Source organism: Corapipo altera, unplaced genomic scaffold, assembly GCF_003945725.1.
Source record: "Corapipo altera isolate COAL_440 unplaced genomic scaffold, ASM394572v1 291, whole genome shotgun sequence".
NCBI classification, from domain to species: Eukaryota; Metazoa; Chordata; class Aves; order Passeriformes; family Pipridae; genus Corapipo; species Corapipo altera.
The window spans coordinates 47,769-59,599 of NW_020885112.1; the positions used below are offsets into that span (position 1 = coordinate 47,769).

At 62.6% G+C, this 11,831-nt stretch overlaps 1 protein-coding gene across 1 annotated transcript in view; it reads right to left on the bottom strand.

The window, feature by feature from the left end:
• Positions 1-11,062, bottom strand: part of SBF1 (SET binding factor 1) — a gene marked incomplete at its 5' end in the record, with an annotated part of 33,417 nt that extends 22,355 nt beyond the window's left edge. The window contains 8 exons of the mRNA XM_027669870.1: positions 250-360; positions 1,466-1,598; positions 2,000-2,105; positions 3,170-3,193; positions 5,133-5,243; positions 6,301-6,435; positions 6,885-7,022; positions 10,970-11,062. Of these exons, the coding sequence (XP_027525671.1) occupies positions 250-360; positions 1,466-1,598; positions 2,000-2,105; positions 3,170-3,193; positions 5,133-5,243; positions 6,301-6,435; positions 6,885-7,022; positions 10,970-11,062 (851 nt within the window). The remainder of the gene's footprint in view (positions 1-249; positions 361-1,465; positions 1,599-1,999; positions 2,106-3,169; positions 3,194-5,132; positions 5,244-6,300; positions 6,436-6,884; positions 7,023-10,969) is intronic.
• Positions 11,063-11,831: the final 769 nt, after the last annotated feature.

Here is an 11,831-nt window from a genome sequence, read left to right on the forward strand (position 1 = left end):
CATTCCCACCAGACCCAGCCATTCCCACCAGACCCAGCCATTCCCACTGGGCCCAGCCATTCCCACCAGACCCAGCCATTCCCACTGGGCTCATGAGGACACCTGGATGTCCCAGCTGAGCACACGGAGCCTGTGGCCCCAGGCACCCCAAGGATGATGCCTGATGCCCCCCAAGCCTGCTGTCACCCCCCTGCTCCTGCCCAGCCCTCCCCTGGCACAGGGAACAGGGAACAGGGAACACGGTGTCTCACCAGCTCCTGCGTCTCTGACTGGAAGATGGAGTGGACCCCGATGATGAAGGGGGTGGGGGTGCTCAGCACCTCCAGGAGCTGGGCAGGCAGGATGGGCACGTAGGTGAAACTGCAACCAGAGAGAGCCTCAGTGCAGCCCCCAGCCCTGCTCTGCACCCACACCCAGCACCAGCCCCCATCCCGGCTCCAGAGGGGGGGATGTGTGCCCAGGCTGCCCCTGGCACTCCCAGCCCCTCGGGCAGCACCTGCCCACGGCTCCTGAAGGCTTGTGGACACTTGCCCAGAGGAGCTGTGGTCACCCCATCCCTGGAAGTGTTCTGGAGAGGGACTCCGGACAAGACCAGAACAAGGGGGAATGGCTTCCCAGTTGCAGAGGGCGTGAGATGGGAGATTGGGAAGGAATTGCTGGCTGGGAGGGTGGGCAGGCCCTGGCACAGGGTGCCCAGAGAAGCTGTGGCTGCCCCTGGATCCCTGGAAGTGTCCAAGGCCAGGCTGGAGCAACCTGGGCCAGTGGGAGGTGTCCCTGCCCATGGCAGGGTGGGACTGGATGGGCTTTAAGGTCCCTTCCCACTCAAACCCTCCTGGGACTCCATGATTCCATATTTCTATGATATGATCCCACTGAGAGAAGGGAAAGGGATGGGTTCTAGAGGCAGAAGCACCTCTGGCCTCTCCCATGTGCACCATGCAGTGATTGCACAGCCCTGGATCACATCCCATGCTCTGATGGGATTGCCTCCCTCTGCCAAGAGCTGCCCCAGCCAGGAACAGGGCTGGGGACACTGCTGGGAACACCTCACTCCTGCTTATGGAATCATGGAATATCCTGGACTGGAAGGGACCCACAGAGATCATTGATCCAACTCCTGGCCCTGCCCAGGACACCCCAACAATCCCATCCTCTCCCTCAGAGCGTTGTCCAAACCCTCCTGGAGCTCTGGCAGCCTTGGGGCCGTGCCCACTGCCCTGGGGAGCCTGGTCAGTGCCAACCACCCTCTGGGGGAAGAACCTTCCCCTGAGATCCAACCTGACCCTGCCCTGCCCCAGTTCCAGCTCTTCCCTGGGTGCTGTCCCTGGTCACCAGGGAGAACATTTCCCAGCTCAGCCCATCCTGCCTGGAGAGGAGGGAGGTAGGGCTGGGAGATTGCCCAGTCACACTGGGAGGCAGGAGAGCTGGCACAGGGTGGAGGGTCGGGGGCTCAGGGACCCCTCACCTGTACTTGAGGGGGAACATGAGAGCCAGGAGAGCCCGACAGGCGTCTGTCAGCCTCTGGTAACTGCTGGAGAGGAACAGGATCTTGTGCTCGGTCAGCGCCGCGCAGAACAGGAACAGCACGTTGGTGATGCCTGGGCAGGGCACGGGAGGGCACTCAGGAATGGGGGGACCCCTCCTGCACCCCTCCAGAGACCCCTGACCCGCCCCCCAGGGCTGGAGACCACTCCCCATCCCCACACCCAGCCCTAGAGAGGAGCTCAGCATCCCCCAAAGAGCCACTCCCAGGTCACCCAGGGAAGTCCCTCTTCCCAGAGATGTTCCCACTGCTCCCGGGCTGCCCCAGTCCTTTACTGGGAGGCACAAGGCCAACACCAGCTCTGGGCTCTCCTCCTGCACCCAGGTTGCACCTCATGACTCCTGCCCCGCATCCCACCCCCTTGGAAAAGGGTCCGGGGAGGCTCTGGAGCCACAAGCCAGGTGGGAATGACCTGCAGGGCCCCCGAGGCCATGGCAGGGTGGGGACAGGTCTCACCGAGCTGGCGGAACAGCAGGGCCACGCTGCAGCTGCTGACGGGGAGCGAGTCGTTGATGGGAGTCTGGATCACCTGCCTGTCCCCTGCCCCCAGGGAGATCGTCCTCTGCAAGGGAACACACGCCCGGTCACCGGGATCACCCCGGCACGAGGACAAGGCAGGGGCAGCCAAACCCCCCCCCGTGCAGGGGACAGGGCACCCCTGGCACAGCCCCCGCCCCCAGCACGGTTGGAGCACGGCTGCTGCGGGGAGAGGGAAGAGAAAAGAGGGAAGAAGGAAGAGGAAAGAAGGAAGAGGATGATGCCACTGAACCCCTTGGGTGCTTGACTGGGTCCACGAGGTGAGGGGAGGAAGGGAACCTGTTCCAATATTCCTGGCCAGCACCAGCGACATCCCAGCAGCCCCCAGATCCGCACGGGGATGTGGGACACAACAGCTCCCCAGGACTCCAGAGCCACGGGGGCTCCCCAGGCCCTTGGACCCAAGGGGAGCAGCTCCCCTGTCTGTGCCCACCCAGCCCTGCTGTACCAAGGAGCAGCTCCAGCTCCACAGTCTCTCTGGCAGCAGGAGCAGGCTCTGCTGCCTCCCGGTGAAGGGACAGACAGACGGGGCACAGCTCATTGCTTCCTCCCCAACACCACTTATCACTCCCAGACTGAACCCATTCCCAGTTGGCACAGGGACGCTGACACATCCCAAGGCTCCCTCGAGGCTGCAGGGGCTGGGGCAGGAGCGGAGCTCTGGTCCTTCTCCTTTTTCCACACCTCTCCAGGGAACACGCTCCTGCAATAGCAGGTTTCACCACCTCCCTGCAGCCACAAGAGCTCCCAGATCCCACCAGGAACAGCCCCAAAATCCAGTGCTGGACGGGGCCATGGCCGAGCAGAGCCAGACCCCTGACCTGCTCCTCCAGCCCAGCTTTCACAACCCCCAGAACACACAGAGAGGCAGATGGGCCAGCCAGGAATGCAGCCCCTTCCCGGAGCCCAGGGACACGTCCCGGGACACACACGGACACAGACACCCCAGGGTGCCCTGAGACCACCAGGACACGGGCCTGGGTGGGCCACACTCAGAGCAATTAACAGAGAGGCTGTTAACGAGGGGACAGACCCCAAGGTGGGAAAGAAATGTAGGAAAGAAATGTGGGAAAGAAAAGAAGTTCGTACCGCTGCTTCGTCGTCCGCGTCAGGCTGAGGTGGGACAGACAGAGAGCACAGTCAGTTAGGACACACGGACATGGGACAACGGGACAAGGGACACAGACACGGGCAGAGCCAGCCACGAGCAGGGACAATGCTCAGAGAGGAGCCCACACACACAAACACAGACATGGAGTGAAAGCCATGGCTACAGCACTGGGAAAGAGCCTTGGACACGGCAGGAGAACGGGTAAAGCACGGGAAGGGAAGGGAGGTGCCACCAAACTGTCCCCCCTGTCACACAGTCCCTGTTCCCACAGCACAGAGCGGTCCTGCCCCAGCTGGGGGGATGGATCTGAGCCAAACCCAGCGAGCCACAGCGGCTGCAGAAGCCGCCCTGCTCCGGCCAGCCCTCCTCGTCCCACCGGGGAGGAACCGGATCCAGGTAGATCCCACGGGATTGGATTGCAAACCCAGAGTGCCTGGCACAGCCCCCGTGCCCTGGCAGTGGGCAGCACCCTGCTCTCCTCTCCTGAGAACTGGACAGGCCTGGCTCCATCCCCCTCTGCAGACACCGGGAGCAGTGCGGGGCTCTCCCGGGATCTGCAGCGCTCTGGGTGCTCAGAGGGAGCCCCAAACCTACGGTAGCTCCAGGGGTTCCTGCCCAAAAACCTGCTCAGACACGGGGGCAGGAAGGACACCCCCCTCAGGGTCACGGGCACAGCAGGAAGGAAACCTCTGTCTGGAGGCACTGGGGGTCTGTGGTGCTGTCCCAATGCCCTCTGGTGCTGTCTCAGTGCCCCATGGTGCTGTCCAAGTGCCTTCTGCTGCTGTCCCAATGCCCTCTGGTGCTGTCCCAGTGCCCCATGGTGCTGTCCCAATGCCCTCTGGTGCCGTCCCAGTGCCCCATGGTGCTGTCCCAGTGCCCTCTGCTGCTGTCCCAATGCCCTCTGGTGCCGTCCCAGTGCCCTCTGGTGCTGTTCCAGCCTCACCAAGACTCCCCCACTTGGATGTGGGATAATTAATATCACTTTGTGCTGGAGGAAGAGGAGCTCAGCTGAAGGGGGAGACAAGCACACCTCCCTGGTGACATTTGAGGTGTCACCATGGCAGGAAAGCCCCAGGGCATCGCGCTGCTGTCCCCAGTCTCCTGCCAGGGGGTCCAGCTGGGCACTCCCTCTGTGCCATCCCCAAGGCAGCTTCAGCTGACCCCCCTTGTCCCATCTGCTGAGCCCAGCTGGGCTGCCTGGAGCAGGAGGAGGCTGCTGGAGGGACACTCAGCTCTGAGGGGGGCAGGGGGTGTGATGGCCTCAGCTCTGGGCACAGGCCCTGTCCAGCAGAGACACTGGCCAGGCACGGGCACAGGCCCAGGCACGGGCACAGGCCCAGGCCCAGGAACAGCCCAGTGCTCCGAGGAGAGCTGCAGGCTGCCCGTCTGGCATCGCTGGCCCATGTCCCTGCAGCTGCCCCAGCCCTGCTCTCACAGATGGCCCGTGACCACTCGGCCCTGAGCAGCTCTCCGGGCAACCGGAGCCAGGAGTGACCACGGCCCATGGACTGTGTTTGCACAGACGGAGCAGCACCCACGTCAGCTGGTGGTGGAGCCCCTGGTCTCCTTCCCAAGGGAGCAGGAGCCAGGACCACTGGCTGGGATGGGAAGTGCAGTGCAGCCAAGCAGCAGGACCTGCTCAGCTGAGCGGCTCCACGTCACGGAAATTTGGTGTTTGTGCTCTGAAGCACTTGGGAAGGCAGCAGGGCACGGAGCCAGGCCCTGCCCACGGGTCCCACTCAGCTCACTCAGCACAGCAAACCCAGCTGAGCAGGACCCCAGGCCCGGCTCTGACCCCAGAGCTGCTGAGGGGGCAGAGCATGGAGAGGGAGAGGGAAGAGCACGGAGAGGGAGAGGGAAGGGTATGGAGAGGGAGAGGGAAGGGCACAGAGAGGGAGAGGGAAGGGCATGGAGAGGGAGAGGGAGGGGCAGGACACCCACCTGTGCTCCCCCCGTGATGGGGATGGTGCAGGTGAGGAGGTTCCCGATGACGTTCTCCAAGGACACGCTCAGCCCGTCCACGTAGATGGTGTAGATCAACCCCAGGCTGTTCTGGAGGGGGGAGCAGGGCACAGATGAGCAGGGCTGGGAGCTGGGGAGACCCCATCCCCTGGAGGGGCTCCCAGGGCTTGTCCCTGGCCAAACACACCCTGGGATTGCCAATCCCAGGTGCAGTGCTCCAGGTCTTCCTCCTCCTCGTCCACAGGGATGGGATATTAAGAACAGGTTCTGTTTGCTTCCAGCCAGCAGCACATCCCCATCCCCACACTGACCCCCTTGGAGCAGCAGGGACTTCCCACAGCTCCATGAGCAGAGTGGCTGGGAACACCTGGGCTCTCCAGCCCCCCAGCACTCCCAGTCCACAAATACTCCAAGGAAGGGATGGGAAGGAGACCCTTTCCCAGCAAGGGCTGGCCGAGGTTCCCAAAATCTGGGCAGTGCCCCTGACAACACACTTTGACTCTGGTCAGCCCTGGGTGGTTGTTGTAGGTTCCTTCCACAGCTTCTCTGGGCAACCTGGGCCAGGGCCTCCCCACCTCACAGCCAGGAATTCCTTCCCAATATCCCATCCATCCCTGCCCTCTGGCACTGGGAAGCCATTCCTCCTTGGCCTGTCCCTCCATCCCTTGTCCCAGGTCCCTCTCCAGCTCTCCTGGAGCCCCTTTAGGCCCTGCAAGGGGCTCTCAGCTCTCCCTGGAGCCTTCTCTTGTCCAGGTGAACCCCCCCAGCTCTCCCAGCCCCATCCCCATGGATACAGCCCAGCTCCCAGCCCCAGCCCTCCCAAACCCTTCCCAGGCACACAATGCAGCACCTTCACACAAACACAGCTGGCAGAGACCAACGCTCTGCAGGAACAGGCTGTTCCTCCCTGTGTTCCATGAACCAGGTGGGTCCAGCTGGCACGGGGGGGCCCTGGCTCCGTGTCCCGCGGCCGTTCGGGGTCAGCACAACTGGGCCCGGCTCCGGATGCAAAGGGCAGGATGGGAACAGGCCTCGCTCCCACGGGTGCTGTGCCAGGCTGCTCCTGCAGCCCTCACTCCCAGAGTCAGGAAGCCTTTCCCAGCACTGCTCCCCGAGCAGGATCCCGGTTCCCCCATCCCAGACTCACCCTGAACACCTCGGCGTGGTCCAGCCGGGACACCAGCACCAGGCTCTTGGGAGCGAAGAGCTGGGCAGGTTGGACGGGAGACGACGGCTCCTCCTCTCCCTCTTCACCCTCACCATTCCTGGGGTGGCTCTGGGGCTGGGGAGACACACACCAGCCAGGGCACAGGGTTAAAGGGTGCTCTTCCCTCTCCCAAGATCCCAGTGCCAGAGTCCGGATTCCTCCGGCACAGGGAAGTCAGGAACCACTCCTTTTCTGCTGCTGACCCCCCTTCCCACCCAGCCACGGATTCCCCTGGCACAGGGAAAGCAGGAACCACTGGCCAGAGCTAAATGCAGCTGGATGCTTCCCCCAGTGCTGCTGACCACCCTTCCCACCCACCCCAGCTTCCTGTGGCACAGGGAAGGCAGGAACCACTGGCCAGAGCCAACGGAAGCCTGATGCTTCTCTACCACTGCTGCTGCCCACCACTCCCACCCATCCCCGGATTCCTGTGGCACAGGGAAGGCAGGAACCACTGGCCAGGGCCAATGGCAGCAGGATGCCTCCCCCCAGCACTGCTGCCCCCGTCCCAGTGCCCCCAGCACCTGCGGGCTCTCCACGGCCTCCCAGAAGGTGAAGCAGGCGCAGTAGTGCCGCTCCGAGTTGATGTCGGTCAGCACGGCCACGAAGAAGGTGGGAGGATTCCTCTCCGGGAAGAGCTGCCAGCCACTGGGCTGGCAGAACTGTGGGGAAGGAGGGCTGGGGTCAGAGGGGCTGCCAACCACTGCCCCTCAACCCCTGCACCCCTGGAGGGGGTGAGAGCAAACCCCGACCCCACCGGATCCCGGGAACAGGGAGCTCGGTGTGGCACCACATTGCAGGGAAGGGCAGCTCCATGATCTGGGAATGGGGAGAGCACCGGGCAGAGCCCCCCCTCCCCTCACCCACTGCACCTCAGGCACCCTCCCAACACCCTGGACCGGCTTCTGGGACTTCCCAAACCCCCTCCCAGGGGAAAACAGGGCCAGTGCCATCCCCTCCTCTCCACAGGGACAGCTGGAGCTGCCTGGAGAAACCCAAGTGGGAAGAAAGGGTGATGGGACACCCCGGCCAGGATGGGCACCCTGTACCCAGCCACAGGAGCCCCAGCACAGGGGCTGTGAGGGGCTTGGTTGGGCCAGGGGCTGCTGGCACCTGGCACTGAGCCCCCCTGCCTGCTGGGCTCTGCACAGCTCTGCAGCCCCCCTGGCACTGGCACAGACCCCCAGGCCCACCAGGGCACTGAGCCCCCCAGGCTCTGCACAGACCCCCAGGCCCACCAGGGCACTGAGCCCCCCTGGCTCTGCACACCTCCAGCCCACCACGGTGCCAGGCAACCACATGCTCACACCATGAGGTCAGGAAGGAAAGGTGATCCTGCCCTGCTGGGGACACGCAGGACACGGGCACCGGGGTGGCTCCAGGAGGTGGCACTGCTCCCCTGGGCACACACTGCCCTTAGCTGTGCCACCACCACCCTTCCAGTACCTCCCAAGCCCGCTGGACCTGCCACTGGGACTTCCCAAACCCCCTCCCAGGGCCGGGGGTAATTCCGGCCAGCGGCCCCAGGACTCCCCCAGGTTTCCAAGTCTCAAGGGGTTTTTCCACATTTCCTCAGCCCTGTGGAAAATTCCCAGCAGTGCTGGGAGCTCCCTGGGCGCGGGACAGCTCGGCTCCTTCCGGGGCCACGCCGAGGACAAGGCACTTGAGCAAATCCGAGGACAAGAACGAGGTGGCACCAGGGCCAGACCGGCCACAGGGCCCAACACACGAGGAGTCACTGCCCCAGCCCAAACCCTCAGGAACCCAAGTTCCCACCTGGTGAGTTTTGCAGCTGTTCACCACTCCCTGTGCTCATGGTGCCCATGGAGACTCCTCTCCTCCCCGGTAAGAGCTGGACATTGGCCACGGGGCAGGAGCTTGGATCTCCCCAGACACCCAGGATGGGAAGGCAGGCAAAGGCACCCCAGAAACTGCTTCCCAGGCTCTGCCAGGAGTGTCCCTGTAAAACTTCCCAGGCTCTGCCAGGGGTGTCCCTGTAAACCCACATTGGGAGCTCTCCATCCCGGTGCTCCTGCTGCAGGAAGGTTTGGCTCAGCAGCCACGGGGGTGAGCACACAGTGTCACTGTCCCCACACAACAGTTCCCCCCTCACTGGGCTCCACCACGAGCTCCCAGCTCGGCACAAACATCTCCTGGGCATCGCAGGAATGACGAGCCCAAAGCCCACGGAGCTGCTGTCCCCCAAGAACTTGCTGCTGGGTCACAGATCACAGAGTCCCAGCACGGTCTGGGTGGGAAGGGACCTTAAAGCCCATCCAGTCCCACCCTGCCATGGGCAGGGACACCTTCCACCAGCCCAGGTTGCTCCAAGCCCTGTCCAACCTGGCCTTGGACACTTCCAGGGATCCAGGAGCAGCCACAGCTTTTCTGGGCAACCTGTGCCAGGGCCTCCCCACCCTCCCAGCCAAGTGCCACATCCACATGGTTTTTAAATTCCTCCAGGGATGGGGACTCCACTACTTCACTGTTTCCTCTTTCCCTCAATAATTTTCCAAAACCTGAAGTATTTTCCAGCTTCAGTGAAACACATGACACACAATTAAAAGGGAATTTCACCAAGTCCAACAGATTGAGTCACATCCACACCTCAAAGCTCATCCCCTTCCACGTGGACACCTTCCACTAGCCCAGGTTGCTCCAAGCCCCATCCCACCCAGCCTGGAACGCTTCCAGGGATGGGGCAGCCACAGTCCCTCCAGGTCCTTGTCCAAAGTCCCTCTCCAGCTCTCTTAGAGCTCCCTTAGGCACTGGAAGCTGGATGTCTGGAATGCTGGCTTGGCTGTGCTGCCAGAGGTGAAAAGATCTGGAGGCCTGGGCGCACCCAGTGGGTGCCAAAACCACCCCAGAGCCACCCCAGGACACGGAAAATCCTGTGCCATGTCAGGCAGAGTTGTGGGATCATGGCATGGAAGGACAGGAGGCCCAGCACCACGGGAAGGATCCAGAAGGGAGAGTGGGAATGGCCCTGACCCTCCCTGGAGCACACGAAGGCCCCGGATTTACAGGAATCTCCGCTCCCATTGCACACCTCGCTCGGGGCCGGGGCAGCCACTGCCACCAGGATCCCTCGGTTCTCCCGCTGCTCCCCTGGGAATGCCCACTCCAGGCAGCTCCAGGGCTCTGGAGGAGAGAGCTCTGGGCAGGGAGGGAGGAGCTGCGGCAGAGACACGGCCACATCCTGTGTGTGTCCCCAGAGGAACCGGCTCTGTTAACACGAGATGTTCATGTCTGGAATTGCTGTCGGACGCCGCGCAAGGCCAGAAGCTACAAACTGCAGCTCCCTGGCACCCCAGAAAGCCTTTTCTCCCCAAAAAAGCTGCTAAAAAGAACCAGTTGTGACCGCAACGTCACGTCCCACCCAATCCCCCAGGACGGGCTCCCTCGGATTTTCGGGAGCTGCCCTCAGCTCAGCCCCGCGTGCTGCTCCCCCGGGACACCTCGGAGAGCTTGTGGGAAGCCCTGGAGCCACCCCTGGCTCCCAACAGGACAGGGTTCCAATTGTTTAAATTCCAGGGATTTTTTGGCTGGACGGTTTGACCCCTGGGGAAAAAAGCAGCTTTCCTCCTGTTTGGGACCGTTCCCAAGTCCCTGCAGACACCAGGAAACTCGGACCAGAAGAATAATGTGTATTTTTGCCTCGCACAAAACAGCCCAGAAAACTCCGGAACTGCGCTGGAGTTTTGGGGAACACGCGATGGGAAGAGGGGCCGGGCACTGTCGATCCCAGTGGGAAGAGGAGCCAGTTGCTCCCACTGATCCCAGTGCCAGTGGGAAGCTGTCCAGCCCTGGCACAGCTGCCCAGGGTAGGGAGGGAGTTCCCACCCCGGAGAGATTTCAAAGCCCTGGGGATGTGGCACTTGGGGACAGGGGTCACTGGTGGCCTTGGCACTGCAGGGGGACTGCTGGACTCAATGGGCCCAGAGGGATTTTCCAGCCTAAATGATTCCATGATTCCACAAAGTGCAGAGGGGAGCGGAGCAGCCTCTGGGGGGGCTCAGTCTGGGGTCTGTCCTGTCCCTGGCAGTGGAGCTCCAGCTCCTCTCCCTCGGGGTCCTTGGAGCACCAGGGCACAGCACAAGACTTGGGAAGAGCTTCCATTCCAATTTAGCAACCAAGGGGAACAATCCCACTCTCCTGGTTTGGATGATCCCATGAAGCACCACATCCAGCTGGGTGTGCCACGTTCTGGGAATGACTTGGCACTGAGCTGATCCCAAAGGACTCTGGTGACAGCTGGTGACCGTGTCTGGAGCACTGGGAGGGATCCAGGCCCCAGCAGCTCCTCGGGATTCCCCCTGCTCGGAGGGGGCAAGGCACAGGGAAAGGCCTGACCACACTGGTGAGGCTGCATCCCTGGCTCCTCCAGGAAACATTCCAGCACCCCCAGCAGCTGATCCCAGAGGAGGAGGGGGAGCACAGAGGCAGGGAGAGGAGCCAGCACGCTGGATCCCACCATTTCCAGAGTATTCTGGAGCTGGAGCTGCACTGGGGGCAGGTGGGAACCCCTCCCCCCATCAGACCCTGTGGGATGTGTCCTGGTGTCACCCACCCCGGTGTCACCCCAGGGTCCCCAGGGACAGTGACTCACCAGCTCGATGCCCTGTGGGAAGGGGTTGTCCTCCCAGTCCTTCTCCGGGAAGCGCTGGAGGATCTGTCCCTGTCCATCCCCGCTCCCTGCAGAGACAAGAGAGGGATTAGAGGAGCGTCAGCCCCCGGGAATGCCAGGCTGGAAGCAACACTGGGATTGGAGAGCAGGCAGCAGGGTCCCCGCTGGCACAGCCACCTCCGGGAATGCCAGGCTGGAAGCAACACTGGGATGTTCCAGCACCACCTCAGCCCTCCATGGACACAGGCAGCACAGGAGAGACCCCAGCCTGTCCCACAGGCATGGTGGCACTGCCCACCCCAGCAGGGAATGGCAGCAATTCCAAGTGATCCGGGAGCAAACAGTTCCTGGCGCGTTATCTGAGGAGCGCGAGGGCCGCGGGGCAGCACCTCTGGTCACGTTCCAGGCCAGGCCTCCTCCCTCGTGACACTGACAGGGATCACACACCTGACAGGGATCACACACCCTGACAGGGATCACACACATGGACAGGGATCACACACCCCACAGGGATCACACACATGGACAGGGATCACACACCTGACAGGGATCACACACCTGACAGGGATCACACACCCCAACAGGGATCACACACACATGGACAGGGATCACACACATGGACAGGGATCACACACATGACAGGGATCACACACATGGACAGGGATCACACACATGGACAGGGATCACACACACATGGACAGGGATCACACACATGGACAGGGATCACACACATGACAGGGATCACACACCCCAACAGAGATCACACACACATGGACAGGGATCACACACCTGACAGGGATCACACACCCTGACAGGGATCACACACCCCACAGGGATCACACAC